The 17,867-nt window shown below is 45.2% G+C and overlaps 2 protein-coding genes across 47 annotated transcripts in view; one reads left to right on the top strand and one right to left on the bottom strand.

Moving 5' to 3' along the window:
• Positions 1–597, top strand: part of NEB (nebulin) — a 115,794-nt gene extending 115,197 nt beyond the window's left edge. For all 43 annotated transcript variants that reach the window (XM_069861623.1, XM_069861615.1, XM_069861616.1 and 40 more), the window contains one exon: positions 97–597. In XM_069861623.1, coding sequence (XP_069717724.1) covers positions 97–270 — 174 coding nt within the window. In that variant the 3' untranslated portion in view covers positions 271–597. The remainder of the gene's footprint in view (positions 1–96) is intronic.
• A 693-nt stretch (positions 598–1,290) lies between these two features.
• Positions 1,291–17,867, bottom strand: part of RIF1 (replication timing regulatory factor 1) — a 30,924-nt gene continuing 14,347 nt past the window's right edge. The window contains exons 16-36 of one of the 4 annotated variants that reach the window (XM_069861651.1): positions 17,763–17,836; positions 17,474–17,654; positions 16,398–16,505; positions 16,014–16,163; positions 14,523–14,622; positions 13,420–13,684; positions 12,991–13,033; positions 12,498–12,700; positions 12,208–12,307; positions 11,693–11,836; positions 11,006–11,148; positions 9,961–10,050; positions 9,833–9,887; positions 6,185–8,950; positions 5,201–5,341; positions 4,870–4,947; positions 4,661–4,776; positions 3,924–4,077; positions 3,559–3,667; positions 2,116–2,354; positions 1,291–1,899 (exon numbers count right to left, since the gene is read on the bottom strand). In XM_069861651.1, coding sequence (XP_069717752.1) covers positions 2,134–2,354; positions 3,559–3,667; positions 3,924–4,077; positions 4,661–4,776; positions 4,870–4,947; positions 5,201–5,341; positions 6,185–8,950; positions 9,833–9,887; positions 9,961–10,050; positions 11,006–11,148; positions 11,693–11,836; positions 12,208–12,307; positions 12,498–12,700; positions 12,991–13,033; positions 13,420–13,684; positions 14,523–14,622; positions 16,014–16,163; positions 16,398–16,505; positions 17,474–17,654; positions 17,763–17,836 — 5,241 coding nt within the window. In that variant the 3' untranslated portion in view covers positions 1,291–1,899; positions 2,116–2,133. Of the gene's footprint in view, positions 2,355–3,558; positions 3,668–3,923; positions 4,078–4,660; positions 4,819–4,869; positions 4,948–5,200; positions 5,342–6,184; positions 8,951–9,832; positions 9,888–9,960; positions 10,051–11,005; positions 11,149–11,692; positions 11,837–12,207; positions 12,308–12,497; positions 12,701–12,990; positions 13,034–13,419; positions 13,685–14,522; positions 14,623–16,013; positions 16,164–16,397; positions 16,506–17,473; positions 17,655–17,762; positions 17,837–17,867 lie in introns of those variants that run through there. The other 3 variants (XM_069861650.1, XM_069861652.1, XM_069861653.1) reach the window with 3 other exon arrangements.

Genomic DNA, 17,867 nt, shown 5'->3' with positions numbered 1-17,867 from the left:
ACGAGCCTGCTCCTGCCTTTCCCTCTGGGTGCCCACAGCAGGGCTATAACCCCACCTCTTGCTTCTCTGCCCCCCACCCCTTTCTAACCCCCCCAGAAGACATACCGGGCCATGTACGACTACATGGCAGCTGATGCCGACGAGGTGTCCTTCAAAGACGGCGACACCATCGTGAACGTGCAAGCGATCGATGAGGGCTGGATGTACGGGACCGTCCAGAGAACCGGCAAGACGGGGATGCTGCCGGCCAACTACGTCGAGGCCGTCTGACCCCAGCTCCCCGAACGCACCCGCAGGGCACGGCAGCCTGAGCAAAGAGCTCAGAGCACTTCTCCAAGTGCCCCGTTGTCCTCCATGGGGGTGCTGCCTTGTAAACCATAATAGGAAAAAAAAATGTTCTAAGAAGTTTTAATGTATTCATTTCTTTTCCATATAAGCAATGTTTATGCTTTGCATCTCCAGCCAGCGCTTAGCTGGGCTGGGTGGGGGAATCAAACTCAAACACCTCTCCTGCTTGTTGAGCTTCTTCATGCGTCTGTTCTGGGGTCAAAAGCTCTTACTGTAAATTAGTGACTAAATAAAGCTGATGGTTCTGCAGTGTTTGACGAGTTCACTCACGCTGAGGAGCAGGGGTCAGAGCTGGTACTGAGAGCGCAGAGGAACGCAGAGGGGAACAGAAGATGCAGCAGCCAGAGCAGATGGCAAGCGCTGAGGAGCTCAGGCAGCTGGACTAAATAGTTCCTAGGTGCTGTGTCCAGGTGGCTGAAGCTTCTGGTACCAGCTTGACTCCAAGAAAGGAAATGTGACATCACTCCATATGGTGTCCTAAAGGTTAAACATGATGTAACGTTGTGTCTCCTTCCTCCTAACTGGGACCTCAAAGGGAACTCAGAGCAGGTCAGGCTGAACACAACCAGCTTGAGGGAAGCGTCCTTCCTCCACGTGGGATCCAGGATTGCCAGCAGGGGTTGTTAACCAACCCTGGTGTTGTCTAAGGGGTTGTTAACACCCTTGTAGGATGCACTAGGAACATCCTTATCCATACAGGCCACTTGTTCAAGAGCTGAACAAGCCCAAGCAGGTGGATTTGGAATCAAGGTAACATTTTCCCACAGGAAAAAACGACAGACAAGCCAAGTCCTCGCATCCACGGTGTAGCTCAGACTCCTCCTTTCCTGTTCATTTTCCTCATGACACATCCAGTCTTCACCCTTTTTGTGTAACACCATGTCCTCCTGGTACCTTCCACAGTCCCACCCACCCCTGTGACTCCAAAGCTGACAGAGCCCATTAGAGCTCAGGGAACCCCCAAAACCACAACGTCATTAACAAGTTTGGGAACTAGTTGCTGTTTTATTTGCCCACATGTAAGTTGTAAAAACACCTGCAGCAATTCCTCTCAATAAAGGTCCTTTCCCCAGCTCTAGTACAATATATACAAATCAGGTGTCCAGGGTAAAGCCGAGAGCTCTCCCCAAAGGGCTCTGAGAAGCAGCAGTGCATTCCATGCAATTAAAACTCAACATCATAAATTAACCAACATGTGCCATCTTAAGCCTGTACATAATATACAAAGAGCTCTTGTCAAATCCATTCATTTCCCCAAGGAAAAACTCTTCTCCCCGGAAGAACTGCTGCAAACAGGGAACATGGAGCAATTGCCTGAGAAGCTCTGCCAAGTAAGGGCACGGTGCAATATCCGCTTCTTCCTGGGATCCCTACAGAAACGGGTGTCAAACCCAGCTCACCTCAACCTCCAGGAGGCACCGCGAGGAGGGTCTCTCCGCAGAGGAAGGCTCCGCAGCAGTAAGAACACTTGGGATGGTGAAAAAATAAACTCCTCTGTTGGTTTGGTTTCAGTCTTTGCTATTGCACAACATCAAGAGGTCCTTTCACTGCCTGAAAGAAATAGGCACAGCAGTGGGGTACAAACACCTCTGCTAGGGAACCAACAGCCCCGAAGGAACCAAAACCCACGGGGAACAACAACCATGATACATTTTGCTGACATAAACCTTAAAAGTCTTCTGCTGTACAAAATGCACCAGTTAAGGAATAACTTTCCAGTAAGAGAAGCAGATTTTGGGGGAAACTGTTCAACAAAATCCTCCTTACACAGTAAATTATAAGCAACTACTCAGAACTGTCATGGGGTGGTGATTTCCAGCGGGCCTGCAGGGTTTTCAGGACGCAGTTTGTCATGGCAAGGAGTTTCTCTTGCATCTCAAAGAGCTGGCTGCCCGAATAGCCGCGAAGATCTTCGGGGGTGAGCTGAGCGGCCAGGGCGTCGATCTGGCCCAGGAGATCCGCCGTGGGCTGGTCACTCGCCGTCACGACAACCGGTTCTGTCAGATCTGAAAGGGAGGGCAAGCAGGGCAGCGCAGGCCCTGTGTCTGCATGACACGTTAAAGCAGCCTAAAAAGTATTTGCTCCATACAAATGAAAGCTCTGACAAAGGCCCCCTTGGAACTCCATGCCATCCTGCCTTCTCTACCATGGCTTTCATTACACTTGATCACGACTGAATGATAAAACTCACATTCAGACACTGCCAGTGCTTTGGAGACGTGTTATCCTGTGTTATTAGGGCCTAAAGGAAAGCTGGGGAGGGGCTCTGTCAGGGAGTGCAGGGACAGGACAGTGGGGGAAGAGTTTTGAGCTGAAAGAGGGAGATTGAGATGAGATCTTAGGCAGAAATGTTCTGCTGTGAGGGTGGGGAGGCCCTGGCCCAGGCTGCCCAGAGCAGGGGTGGCTGCCCCATCCCTGGAGGGGTTCAAGGCCAGGCTGGATGGGGCTTGGAGCCCCTGATCCAGTGGGAGGTGTCCCTGCCCAGGGCAGGGGTGGGACTGGATGGGCTTTGAGGTCCCTTCTGACCCAAATCATTCCATAGAATCATAGAATAACCAGGTTGGAAGAGACCCACCGGATCATTGAGTCCAACCATTCCCATCAATCACTAACCCATTCTCCTTAGCACCTCGTCCACCCGTGCCTTAAACCCCTCCAGGGAAGGGGACTCAACCCCCTCCCTGGGCAGCCTCTGCCAGTGCCCAATGACCCTTTCTGTGAAGAATTTTTTCCTGATGTCCAGCCTGAACCTCCCCTGGCGGAGCTTGAGGCCATTCCCTCTCGTCCTGTCCCCTGTCCCTTGGGAGAAGAGCCCAGCTCCCTCCTCTCCACAACCTCCTCTCAGGTAGTTGCAGAGAGCAATGAGGTCTCCCCTCAGCCTCCTCTTCTCCAGGCTGAACACCCCCAGCTCTCTCAGCCGCTCCTCATAAGACCCATGAATCCATGATTCTATGAAACTTTTAAACTGGACAGCTTAGAAGTTACTTCCATGTTCTTTGTTCCCCAGTTAACCAAACGCTTCAAGCTCTCTGGGGCTTCATGAAGTGGCCACCTCCCTCCTCCATCTCCACCACCCGCCCCACACAGCACTGCTTGCTGCTGGCACTCTTTGTCCAGAGTAAGATAACCAAGTGCTCCCATTAGGGGTGAAGGGAAGCAGCTGTACAGCAGGAACACCAGAATCCTCAGCAAAAAGCAGGGAAATGGTACCTGTTGCAAGTTTTTCTTCATCTGCAGACAGAGATTTATCCTCTGTGTTATTTATGGGCTTTTCTGCATCTTCAAGCGCTGCTATTTCCTCAAATCCTCGAGATTTTATCTGCAGATTTTTTGGGAGAGAACAAGACAGGCATTTGCAGAGGGGAAAGAAAAGGGGTTACATGGTGGTTCACGTTTTAACCTTGTAGTAAATATCATTGTTATTCCCCTTAATAACACAGTAACCAAGTCAGCTGTAGCTGGCGATCATGCTTTAAAGTGCTATTTCTCAGGGGGAAACTCCATTATTCCCAACGATGGGACTCAGCCCTTCATCAGGCTCACCCTGGCTTTCTGGGCACTGAAATGACATTTACCTGCTGCTCATGAAATCCTTTCAGAGCTTTTTTAACGTTGCAAACTTTGGGAGAGCGGATGGGAAGGGTTTTGATTTCCAATACTGTCAAAGCGCTCAGATCACCCACAGTCTTGATATTCTTTGCTCGGATGAGCTGCCCCAAACCCCTGGACCTGCAGCAGGGGAAAGAGCAAGGGTTTATTCCTCTAGAGCCCACGCCCATCCTGCCAGGCGCAGCGGAGCGGGAAGAAGTCTTACGGGAATGACAATTCACACACAAATAAGGGAGGGAAAAAGGAGGTGCAAGTGATGTTCTACCCGCAAAGCACCCCTTTTGCAGCTTATCCTATACCCATCAGAGAACAGTAGCTCTGGGTACCGCGAGCGGAAGGAGAGAACCTGAATTACACCGGGAAAGGCCTTTCTGAGCGGTTCCCACTGCGTGGCTACAGTTCGGTGTGAAAAATTATTGAAATTCAGATTGGAACCCAACTGCGCGAGCACCCAAGCTTTCTACATCCAAAACATCCATTTTTGGAAAATCCCACTCCACCTTCAACACAAAGAAAGCTCCAGCTGCTTCGTTACAGGTCACCGAGAGCAGCCTGCTCCACCGCAGGAAACAGAGGAAGCTCCCTGTGTTCCTGGGTGTGAGCTTTTCGTGTCTTCCAATAAAGACAACTTGGATAATGGTGGAGGCTCAGTAAGAAGTCACCGCCTACTCAAGCAAATCTTCAAAAGCAGCAGCTCACTCACCATGTGCTTGATGTGATCTGAGGTAGAATCACATCGACCGGTGTCTTGCAGCCAGTTAAGGCAGGATACACGCATTCTGTAGGGCAAGGCAGCAATTCCTTAGCCATTTCCGTAATCTTGAATAACACAGAAGCGTTATTAGATTAACTGCCACACAACTGAACACAGGAAAAAAATAGAAGAGAGACATGAACCAAAGTGCTTCTTACTAAACACTTCTTTGAGCTCTTAAATCTAGCGTTACGAGATCCTGAGGACAGAAATCCTTTGGTTGGAGTGGTAATGTGCTGGATAGAAAAAGAGGAAAAAAGATCTCTCAGGATCACAGGAATTCAGTGAACTGTAAGATTCAAGCTACCTAATTCTCAGCGCACAGTTATCAGAATAACAGAACGAGCCTGGCTAAACTGGTTACAGCAATTTCTTACTCTGATTCTATGCTCTTACTGTTGTTTGCAAGTGACTATGAACAGACCCTGACGCAACGCTACCTACAATGACCAAGTTCCGCGAGTACAGAACATACAAAACAGAATGTACCTTAGCCTGAACATTAGATAGAATTTTCAGACTTCGTGAAGACGGTGAAGAAGAATGGGCTCTAATGACAGGGCTTCTCCTGTCGATGTCATCCGCCAGTCCTTCTTGATAAATAGGGTTTGCAAAAGAGACTCGACGGATCTGTTATTGGAGAGAAGTAGTTTTCACAGCATGAACTCAAACCACCATGCTGGGGCAGTAAGGCTGAAGACAAAACAGCTCAGTTTGAAATCACAGAATCATGGAATGGTTTGGGTTGGAAGGGACCTTAAGAATTATCCAGTCCCACACCCCACCCTGGGCAGGGACACCTCCCACTGGATCAGGGGCTCCAAGCCCCATCCAACCTGGCCTTGAACCCCTCCAGGGATGGGGCAGCCACCCCTGCTCTGGGCAACCTGGGCCAGGGCCTCCCCACCCTCATTGTTAAGAATTTCTTCCTAACATCTAATCTAAATCTTCCCCTTCCAATTTAAAGCCACCCCTCCTCATCCTATCACTCCATGGTCTTGGAAAAAGTCCCTCTTCACCTTTCCTGTAGGCCCCTTTCAATCAAGTCATTACAGTTCAGGACTGACATGCGCAATGTTTCACCCACGGACACAGACTGTGGCTTCCTTACTGCTAAAGGAAACACTAAATGCATTTTATAGCAGGCTGCTCAAAATGCTGTGGTAAGACTCTGACGGCCTATACACTGGCGCTGCAGAAACACTTTTGGCGCTGAACCCAAGCAGTGGATCAGGCTCTGGCACTGCTTCAAAAACAAAACACCCCCTGCCCTGACAATGCAAGGACTACCAGTGCTTGGAGAGCCCTAAAAGAAACCTGTAAGATTCGGCTGCAGCGCAAGATCATTAACAATGAAAAGTACAGTCGATAATTCAATGTATTTGGAACTCATGACACTACAGACTCCGTTACAGATCCCAGTTATGGACTGAATGACCTGCGCGTGCCACAGAATGAATCACATGGCAATACCTTATTAGCAGGTGACAGGGAATCGTCATCCTGGCTCCTTTTGACACCTCTCTTTAAAATGCTGGTGGAGGGAGAAGCTGATGGAGACCAGATACAGCGCACCTGCATGCTGTTGGGGCTCTCATTGACTGACACCGAAGAATCATGGTCTGGCTTTTGAGGTGACTCCACACTGCTATTTCCTACTGCATCTTCTTTATCCATGGCTGCCTTTTCAGGCACTGTAATTTCACTCTTTGCTAATTCCTCCTTCATCTCTTCCTCTTGAATAATGTAAGTTGATCCTGCAGAGTTCTCAGCTGCTGCTTTATCATCCCGGCTGCTTTCCAGCTCATTCTCCTGTTTTTCCTCAGTTTTGCTAACAACCATTGCTGCATCAGGTATCTCCTCCAATTGTTCATTCTGGACGATTCCTTCCTCTTCCATAGCCGCTGGTTCTTCACTTTGATTCTCTGCAGCCAGAGAGGCGTCACCAGGCTCATCCGAAACACACTCAGGCAGACTCTGTTCAGCCTGGTCACCTGGATCAGCAGGTTCTGTCACTGCTGCTACGGAGTCACTACCTTCAGCTGCCGTAAGCTCTGGATTCTCCAGATCCTCCTCCACTGCAGCACTGCTTTCTTGAACAGCATCTTCTGATGTTCTCTCTCCTTCCACGTTAAATGCACTCAACTCCTTCGCAGGCTGCAAGGGCGTGCTCATTGCACAGGGTGCCATGGACAAGCTCTCATCAAGATTCGAATTACCAGACACCTCTGACAAATTTTCAGGCACCTGAACTGGGCTGATTCGTGGCTCCTTCAGTTCACGACTGCTCTCATTTCTGGATTCAGTGAACGACCTTAATGGCTGCTTGGGCTTTAGAGAACAGCAGTCGCAGCTCCTCGGTCTTTTCAGCCTTTTGCTTCTTTTGTGCTGACACTCAGCTGATTGCAAAGAGGAAAGATCTCCACCCGAAGCTTTTGCTTCTGGTACACGTTCAGGCAGAACAGCTCGACGACCACCTTCGCTGTCTGTTTGCTTCTCAACGTGTTTATTTTCCTCTGCCGCTTTCAAACCTCGGTCAGATACATGCGGGCTGGTGAACGATTCCTTCAGTGCATTGTTCTGTTGTTCCACATCTGTGCTTTGTGCATCAGGTGATGTCTTTGAGCTGGTAGCTCCCACTGCTTTGGTGGCATCTGGAGGCATTACTGGGGTTTCCTGGTCACAGGTTTCAGATGGCGGCGCAGCATCTGCGCTGACGTCATGGCTTGGTTCATCTTTATTTGTTTCCAGCAGATTCTTAGTTTCGTTTCCTTGGCCAGACCCCTCATGGCTACGGCTTCCTGGCTGCCGATCTCTCAATCTACCTCCAAGAGAATCAGTTCTATTTTTTGCTTTTATGGACCTTTTCTTCCTTGTGCTTTCTTCTTTGGTCTCGGAACCATCACCTTCAGAGTTCTCTATGCTGGAAAGCAATCCTTGTGAAGACCTCCTTGTGTGGTACCGAGGACGCTCGATCTTCTTCTCACCTACTGTGTTTGCACTGCAGTCTTGCCCTTCCTCATCAGCCTTCAAGTTATCTTGCGACCTCCGAAAGCTTTTGTTCTCTTCCTCAAGGCCCCTGGCAGCAGGAGGCTCCTTTGTGCTCAAGTCATCTATGGTGGTTCTCTCGGGGAGGTTGCTTTCTTTTTTATTTGTGTTCTCTGCAGTTTTCCCAGAAACCTTCTGCTTTTGGGATGCATCATCTTTAGTCTGCAGCATCTTCCTGGGCCCAGATTTTTCGTCGTCTTTATGCTTGTCTGTCTTTTGGTGGCCATCCTCCTTCTCCTGGCTGCCTGCTGGGCTTTCTACACTTTCTGACCGGCGCCTGGAAGAACGTCTCAGTGATTTTTGATGAGGAGACATGTGTGGCACCTGGCTGTCGCTGCCTGTAACCTGGTCAGGCGACGCAGTCCTCTCAGGGGGAGTATTTTCTTTAGAATCCATATCTAATGCCTGGGAGTTTTCCGTTTCTGCATCTTCAGCTTTTTTCATTTCTACTTCTGTAGAATGGAGAGCCTGGGACTGAGCAACGAGAACGTGTTCTACATTTTCTCCTGAACACAGTTCAGGACTATTTTCCACACTGCTCGAATCAAGAGACTCCTGGGTGCTTTTCTCTTGTTCTGACCTAGCTGACGGTTTGGACTGCTTGTTTCCTTGGTGCTCTGCTTTACCTTGCCTACGTGTTAGCCTTCGGATTGCAGTAAATATCTGTTCAGATTCAGCCTTTGAAAGCTTTTTATTTCCTTCTTCAGGGTTGTCTGGGTTAGTGCCAGCCTTGCAGGCAGTTGTATTTTCCTGTTCACCTGCCACAGGTGCGCTCTCAGGTGACAAACTGCTGAAGGCAGGAAGACTGAAAGGTCTGCTCTCTGAGCTACCAAATTTCTCCAAGGTAATAAAAGACTGTCGCCGGCTCGGAGGCTGTGGCGTTCCAGAAATGATGTCACTGGAAGTGGAACTGGTGCTGACAGCTGAAGTGTTTTCATTCGCTGCTAAGGGCTCCTTAGAAGCTGTTTCCACAGTACTTTTTTCTAAGCTCTCTCCAACTGATGGCTCCTCTGGAATCATTTCAGCCGTATCCCTTCTGGAGTCTCCCTCACTGCCTGAAGTCGAGCTCGCCTCTGTGTCAGCAACAGACTTATTCACACAGGCAGCATCCTCCAAAGGCTTATCTGAGTTGCCCTCCCCTGTGATTTCATCCTGTTTGTCCGTGCATCCCTCTCTCTCGGCATTTTCTTCCTATCCAGAAAATATAAATAGCAGAGCATTGTAGTTTTGCTATGAATATCACAGAAAACCAACTCTACTGGAAAAGAAAACAACACATGCACAAGGTTTTTCAACTATCCTTCCTTCAAATTACCCTATCTTCTGCCAGTAGTCATAAAAGAGAAAGATTTCTTTTTTTTTTTCCTACTGCAAAAACATTTAAGTTATGCAAGAGAGACTGAAATGGTTTAGTAGTAAGTTTGTTAATGAAAAGTCTGCTGTATTTCACCTGCTGTCTGTTCGGAACTGCAGCTGATCAAGCTACCTGGTCGGCCAACCCCTCTCCAGAAGATTTAGCATTCACTACTTTTTCCCCTCAAAATCTACTATTTAATCTCCCTTGAGCCTTTACAGCTTCATCCAAAAGCAGTTCAGAACATGGAAATGTAGCTAAGCTGTTCAAAAGCATGGCCTGCTAAAGTAATATAGAAATCAACATTTTTAAAGTGACTTTCACTCTTAAAAGTGAAAGTAGTTTCAGAACAGCACGATTCCCAAAGAACACTGCAATGGTATTAGATTCAAACATGGTGACAAGGGCGAAATGCAAACCACAGAAGCCATCGGCGTACTCTGAAGTCACTGTTCCTCTGTCAGTGCTAAGATGTGGAAAAACACAGGAAGCCCAAAACAAAGACATTCCAGAGTCTTGCAGGTTAATTGATACACAGAAAGGGAACAACTCTTGCAAGCCCATACATTTATTTTGCTTGATGAGTTTCCAAATCAAGCTTAAAACCATATCATAATGGGTAATTGAGAGTTCTGCATTAATTAACTACAGTTACTAAAACATCACTGGCATAGTCATAATCTGGATAGCCTAATTACCATCAGGCAGTGAGAAATTACCTCAGGCTTCTTCTTAGCATCTTCTCTTGCGTCTTCTATTAAAGGTGACTTATCCCTAAAACAGAAGTTACTTAGGTTAGACATGTAGGAGAAAAGGGGACACCTTCGATGTATGTACATTGACTTACAGAGAATCCTCCTGGCTTTGAGTGTACTGAGAAAACAAGGTGGTGTCTTGCGACGAGTCCAAGTTGTTGTACATAGTGGGAATGCCAACCCTGAAACAAGCCCACAAAGGGTAAGTTAGAGCTTTTAAAAAGTAAAAGGACAGGGCAGAGCACTGAATTCATCACAAAGGAGCAGATACTTGTATGAAGCGTGCTGAACTTCCAGGCTCTTGGGACTACTCAAACTGCAACCTGCATTCAAGTAGGGAGCGCTGCGGGAAAAGTGGGCAGTGGACACGGGGAATGGGGAGAGGGTGCGACCACACACCAATTACCCACAGCAATACAGGAATTGCAATTATGTCAGTGACCCAGAACAGGGCAGAAAAGAAAATATCACAACTCACTGCCACAGCTTTCACTCCAGAGGCAACCACAGAGCAGGTGCAATTCATGATTTACCTCCTTATATCAAGACCACTGTTTTCTTCCGCATTAATTCATTTTTCACTTCAAACATGGGTTTGGGGAAACAGACGTGATTGGGATCTGCTTCAGCTACAAGTTCATGAACACACGCTAACTCTACAACCCTGCTTAGACTGTGGTTCTGCTGCCTGAGCACAGAAAATACTCAAGTAGTATTTTCTCACACTAAAAAGGGTAATTCTAAAGGTTCCCCTGCAATTCAGATGAGTCTCAGAAGATCCTAATTTCTGGCATGCTGCTGACATAAGACTTCTCTTCAAATTTAGAATTTTTTCTTTCAGGTCAGCTAAGAAAACCCTTTCACGCCCACTCCCCACTTCACACTGCAAGGAAGAGTAATGCAATGAAAATGTAAACTCCACATTACCAAAGAGGTAACAGAATATGTTTAATCGAAATAGAAAATGCAGATCAGAGGAGAATTTAGTTACTTTGAAACAATAAAGCAAGGAACTTGGTTAGCTTAACACTCCTCTGGAAGACTGAGAGGTGTTTACCCTTAACAGCCTGAGACAGGAATCGCACTCAGTGTCAGGACACTTCACGTTACATTTCATCTACAGAAGAAGTTACAGACCTCTTCGACCTAAGCACTTCTTTCTGATGTTCCGTCAATATTCTTGGTTTTGTTTCTGGAGGAATAAACACAAAATCAGCAGATTTCTCCTCTTCCAGAAGTATCTCACTTTTAGGCTTCAAAGATGAAAATTCTAGTTTGAGCTACAGGAAGAAAAAAAGCTGGATTAGGAAAAAAAGACAAATGTATTTGAAGTGTTTCCATAGTTCACATATGGCCACCTTAAATGGAGCAATTTAAATAACCACAGTTCTTTCAGCATCTTCACCAACACAAATTAGGGGCTGGAGCCCATCTGCAGAAGTGAACAGAGCTGGGGAAGGGGCTGGAGCTCAGGGGTTCTGGGAGCGGCTGAGGGAGCTGGAGCTGTTTAGCAAGAGGCTGAGGGGAGACCTCATTGCGCCTTGCAGCTTTTGGAAAGCAGGTTGTGGTGAGGTGGGTGCTGGGATCTTCTCCCAAGTAACAAGCGATGGGATAAGACGAAATGGCCTCTAGTTGCACCAGGGGTGGTTTAGGCTGGATATTAGGAAATATTCCTTCACCGAAAAGGTTGTGCTACAAGAAAAACACTCCAGCATCACAAGGTGAATTAGTACTGAGAACTTGCACACCAACGCTTGGCACCCAAGATGACGTGCTGCAGAATGCAATGGATTCAATTCCGTCACACCTATCCAAACATCTCACCTTTGCAGAGGTTACTTGCACATTGCCAGATTTGTCTTTTACTTCGTTCTTTAGTTCACTTGTCTGTGCCAATATAGAGTCTCGTTTTTGACTCGGCTTTACTTCCATCCCACTTATCTTTGCATCCAGCTGTGAGTTTTCCATCTGTTCGAATCAAAACACACCAAAAGCACTGTATGAAGAAACTCCAAGTGCACAAACCCATCTGAGATGTATTAGTATCGCCAACTGAGGTGTAAAACACTCCCGTTTCTCTCTAAATTATGTAGAGGATAAATTTAAAAAATCCATTATTTCAAACAAGCAAGTGGAATATGACATTTAAAATGCCTACATTGTTAGGAACCAGCTCAGACTTATGTCAGAGCTTACTGAGCACAGTTTATCATTGCAAATGTGAAGCACGCGCAGGCCAATCACAGCAAAACCCAAACCTGACCTTGCCACTGCCTTCTGAGCAACGTCCATGCTGTTACACACAACAAACCACCCGCTGGGGGCAACAAAATATTTACCGCATCAGAGAATGGGCTGCTACATTCTTCAGCTATCTCGATGCTTTCAAAACCAGGCAGCAAGAGTGGAATTTTCTTTTTGGCTTGGCTTAACACGGATCTGCTCAACAAAACAGAATTTTAAATTTAAGGGGAGGGAAAGGGAAAGCACACAAACGAGGTGAGCAGATACCCCAGCTTGCACAAAAAGCAGAGTATGAATGGTTACCAGGACAATGCAGATTCCTTTGTATATGGCCCGAGATCTGTCCCTTTAAAATTAGATAAACAGAGAAAACTGTGTATCTTACTTTAACTCTTCAGGGTAGGTTAATGACGTAGTCTTGGCAAATGTGGCATTCCAGAAATGGGCGCACTGGTTGCAGATCTGTTTGCTCTTATGCTGAAATACGACACAGAGCAACGGAGAGAGCTGCTCCAGCAGCTCGCTGTCGTAAGCACCAGTGCAGTGAGACTGCAAGCACAGGATAATCTCTGCCAGGAGCTTCTCAAGCTGAGGGAGGGGAGCAGCAATAGGTTTTTAATTCAAATATCACACATACTCACTATGTAAAAAATTTATAACATTATTTCCCCATAGAATAGTACAAAAATGCCACAAAAAGTCTAATTGATAACCTTAGTGGTCCTCCTCTTAGCTACCCTTTCAGTAACAAATAAATAATTTACAAATTAAATCTCCACCTTAATTACAATTATTACTTTTTTTTAGAACACAGGATGAACGGCAAAACTCGTGTCCCACACCACTCCAAACCCCAGCTGTTTCTCTAGCAGACTTACCTTGTTGTTAAGGTTACTGTACACCTTAGGTCCATCAGCAAGCCTGCCAAAAACAGAGGAAAGTTACATTTCGCTGCCTCGTTCATCCCACACAGCATATTTAAGCTCTGCATGCCAGTTTTAGTGTACAACTTGGTGAAATAACCCACTAGTTAAAAGATTTCCTGACGTAAACAGTCCCAACAAGCCCATCCCTTAGCCCCTACTGCTAACTTTAAAAGATCAGTAGTAATTTATACAAATTTAAAGGTTTTCTTATGAAGTCATTTCTAACAGACTAGTTGCTCATAACCCTCTCCCCAAACAAACCTCCCAGGCCCCAAGAACATCTGCATAAAAGCTGAGTACCAGCCAAACAGACCACACAAACATCACCAATACACAACAATGCAATGGTTTCAGTCTTCCAGCCACGGTTAAAATACTCACTTTGTTTTCTCATAAAATGCTGCCAGGGGCTTTGACAAAAGTGCAAGGATAGTCCCAATCACTGAGGGCAATGAAACGTGGCTGATGATGCTGTGGAGAACAGCAATAATCGAAGGACCAACAGCGAGCAATGTTTCTGAACAGGTTTCTTGGGAACTGAACACATGAAAAGAGTTTAGTAACATCACCAGGAGTTTAAACAGAGAGGCCAACTTTCCGAGGGGTTCCTTCTTCTTCTTAGACCAATCTGTGGGTGTCTGGGGAGCTAACAAAGAAAAACAAATCAGTTTTCCCTGCCTCTAACTGACAAGCATCGCAACAAAAACATGTGAACTGCCTGTCTACTCAAATTTAGTCTAACAAATTCATACGGGGCAGAGAAATTATAAATCATAGAATGGTTTGGGCTGGAAGGGATCTTAAAGATCATCCAGCTCCAACTCTCCTGCCACATACTTCCAAGTTTTAAGCTGAATTAAGCTACTCTGTAAATCACTCCTTCAGCTTTAGTAGCTGTAAAAGGGCGCAGGAAACAGAACAAAGAACATTTTACATACATTGACTCTTCATCTTCTGTTAAACCCGTTCACTATTGTATGCAGAGTGGCCTCAGGAGCACTAGCTGCTCAAATGCGAGGTTAACAGTTCATAATTAGGTTTAGGCAGGCATTATTTAGACTGCGGATTACGATGAAGCATTATCGCTTCAGATTATGTAGGAACAAAGCAAAAGCAGATTTCACATGCTAAAATGAAATTGTAGCCAAAATACCAAATACAACTGCAGAAACTAGCACAGTGTCAGCAAACTGAGAAGCAGAGTGGCCTCGATGTTTAAATCCTTTTAAGATGCATTTTGACAGGCTACACAGTAACTGCTCAGCAAACAGAAAAGATGCGATGCTCAAATACGCATCCTGGGTGATGTTTTTAGTTACTTTTAATCATTTTTTCCAGTCTCTTCAATGCTTAGATAGGGTGCGTGCACCATACAAAAACCACTGATAAGCCATAGGTATCACTTCTGCATCTACAATTACTCTGGGTTTCAACCAGCTCTGGAAGACAGACACAGGAACCCCCAGTATTCAGTATTTTCTTACATCTTGTTTTTGGCTGATACTTAGTTCCATACGGCGCAAAGTTGATGCAGTCAACCATAACTGATACTACATGGGTGAGACCTTCCATCATTGGAAACTCCTGAGGAGGAAACAGAAGCTATCAGCAAAGCCCAAAAGAGCAACAGCGACAGCCAAAACCATGATGGCTACTTGGGACAGCAACGCAACAGCTTTTACATACACAAGTGGATGAAATTGGTTTGTGCTATCAGTTTGAGACTCAGGTAAGATTACATTTCCAAACACACATGTTTACATATACAGAACAGTAAGCCTTCCCATCCTATACACTTAAGACATACACATCAAAGAGAACAAAACCCTAGCAGAAGCTGTGAGAAAGTATTTAAGAAGACGCATCAGAAGTTTTAAGGCTCGAGGTACCAATGGTCCAGCAAAACATGTTACCAAATGTCAGCATGTGCTTATGGTCAGTCACTGACACTGCTTGATTATCATAAAAGCCACTGTGGGCTTAAATAACGAAGTTGTCATTAACATTTAGGACACACGATTGATTTCTAGCACAGAAAGAGATGGGTCAAGCTTCCCCCTCATCTATCACAAATTAAAAAAAAAACACTTGCTTTTAACGGGAACACTGCTATTGTGGGCCAAAAAAGACTTTAGTTTCAGTATAACTCACATACTGATGAAGCTCTAAATTGTTTGTCTGGCTTGCTTAATGTTTGACAATTGAAGTTTACTAGCAGGATAGAGCAGCTTCCACAGGCAGTTATAGCAATGTAATCCTCCAAACTGCCTATTTTAAAATTCCATTTTACTCTCTCATCTGCTTCTTATTTGTTCATTTCTTGGTATTTTTTCCAAGACAGCCAACTTGGAAGCAGGAAGGATTTTATGTTCCAAAGCTGATGCTTACCAACACCAGCAGACACTCTCTCAACCCCCATATGATGTGGGCTTGCAAACAGGTAAAACAGTTTTTGGAAGAGGAACCTTTTACATTATCGTTCTCTTTTATAAAGCTTTAGAAGTGTAGGTTTTAGCGTACAAAGCTGATGGTTCCATGAGTACAGCAAGTTATGCCCTCTGAAAGCTACAGTGCTTCCCTGCCTTCCTTCCTCATTGCAACACTTGCTTTTGTGGTGTTTGTTAATTCAACCCAAAGTTACTTTACAGACACACACACACGCTTCAGCTGGACCAATCACGCTGACTGCAACCATGACACTCATTAAACCTTTAGTACATCACTAGTTAGAAGACACATCCAAACAATGCCGAACTGCTGTTTCAATATTTAAGCTTCATCATTAATTTTACTCTCTTCTTTCAATCTATTTCTATTCACACCAGCTCCTGTTAGCAAAAAGAGCATTGGTATGGCTTATCCAAGCCTCACCCAAAACACTAAGTTATGGAATCAGAGATTACAGTAGGTTCTCCTATTTAATTAAAGAACATCTTAAGCGTTTCTGTAGTTCAATATCACTGGTTTATACTCACTACTGGAGCTTCACCTTCAAGCCCAGATATTATTTTGGCACAGAGTTCTTCACAGCACAGGTTTTCTTCTGCTGTGGCGACTAAAGCAGCGCAGCGAGCAAACACTCGATACAGGTCTGACCAAGTGCGCAACAAGGACTTCATGGTTGGCTTTAACAACAGAAAGGAGAAGATGAGAAATATCAGTGTCTGTGCACAGGGATAAAAACTTGCTTTCAGTTTCCTTCTTTTGCCAAAACATATGTAACTCAGGAATTCCAACCCCAGAGTAGTGGTTAGATGTAAACACACAAGGGTAACACTCTCCTCTGAGATTATCAGGTTGTACTTCACAGGTTTTATAAAATCCACGTTGTTTCTAATCTACATTATGCATTCTGTTACCTGTGGGAATTCCTGAGCAGGGAAGATGTGCGATATTGGTAGCAACAAGGCACTATAAACAGCATTGAAGTTGTGTTCCAGCGCATCACCTTGATTGACTTCATTAGTCTGCAATGAGAAAACAATTAACTGGGTAAGGAAGCTGCATGATTAAAATTACAAATAAGGCTGGTTTAAATACACTTATTTTGGGCATAGAATGTGTGCAAGTGAAATTGCCAGTGGCATTTTGAAATCGGCTATTTCAGTTCTTCGAACCGTTCAAATCAATCCTACTATTTAGGGAGATAAAAAGCACTGTTTCTTAATTTGAAAATAACTTAATTACAGGAATCAAAACAATCAGTTATGAAACGTCTGATGTATTTACTGAATTCAGTTGCTGTAAGAGATGACAGCAACCTGCTTGAACAATCTAAAACCACTTTCACAGACTCCAAGGGTTTTTGGCCTAATGACTGCGTGAAGATTAGTTCAACTCCTGCATTGCAATCAATGGTCTAGTCAGACATCCGCAGAATCTGGTATTTCAGTTTACATGGCTTTCATTCCCAATCAAGAAGTCCAATGTTATTAATAAACACTGTTCTAATTATGTCCTCAACATCACAACTCTGTTCTATCTGGAAATGTAATCAATGCAAACATTGATTACATTTTTTCTTCTCCGCATTTAGAAGTCAAGAGACCCTGAAGGACAACTTTCCATCCTTTGTAGCAGGACGATGACACTGAGAAGTGAAGGCTTGAAGTACATCTACAAACATATTAAAGGAGAAAACCATTCCTAACACTACACTCGCCACTGGAGTGGTTGTTCTGACTGAGTGGAATCACTACAAACCATGCTCTGGATCACAGCTCCACTTCCACCCTTCATCCTAACGTGCTGCAAATGCTCACACTCCAGTTAGGAACATTTTAAAGCACCGCCCACATCCCAGTGTCTCACTCACCACTTCAAGACATGCAATTCCTAAGAAAGGACTAAGATAAAAGATCGGCAGAAAGTTTTCTCCCATTTTGATGGGAGTGGAGGGGGGAAGGATGGGGAAGAGAATAAAAAGCCACTGTACCCGATTAATCCATTCAGTGAGTGGATTAACAACAATACTCCACATTCTCCAGAGATGCTCCTTACTCTCCACTTGCTTTGCGCTCTGGTTAATAATGCAGATCACGGACTCACTGAAAGCCAGTGGAGATGCAGGCCCAGACAAAACACAACCCATGAGCGTCTCTAGAATTACAAAGAATCTAGGGAAGAGAGTTCAACAAGTAAGATACTTCTTGCAGATGAAGTTAGGACAAACTTCTAAAGTCTTAAACTACAAGAAGATTGTTATAACAAATCCCACCACTTACCTCTCATCTGTAACACAGCATTCCAGGAGGTTATTGTGGAAAGGCAGCTGAATTAAGAACAAAGCTGGTGTTCCCTTGCAAAAGAAATTTAAGAGGTCAAAAAAA

Source organism: Phaenicophaeus curvirostris, chromosome 7 (genome assembly GCF_032191515.1).
Source record: "Phaenicophaeus curvirostris isolate KB17595 chromosome 7, BPBGC_Pcur_1.0, whole genome shotgun sequence".
NCBI lineage: Eukaryota > Metazoa > Chordata > Aves > Cuculiformes > Cuculidae > Phaenicophaeus > Phaenicophaeus curvirostris.
This window is presented reverse-complemented; position numbering and strand designations above follow the sequence as displayed.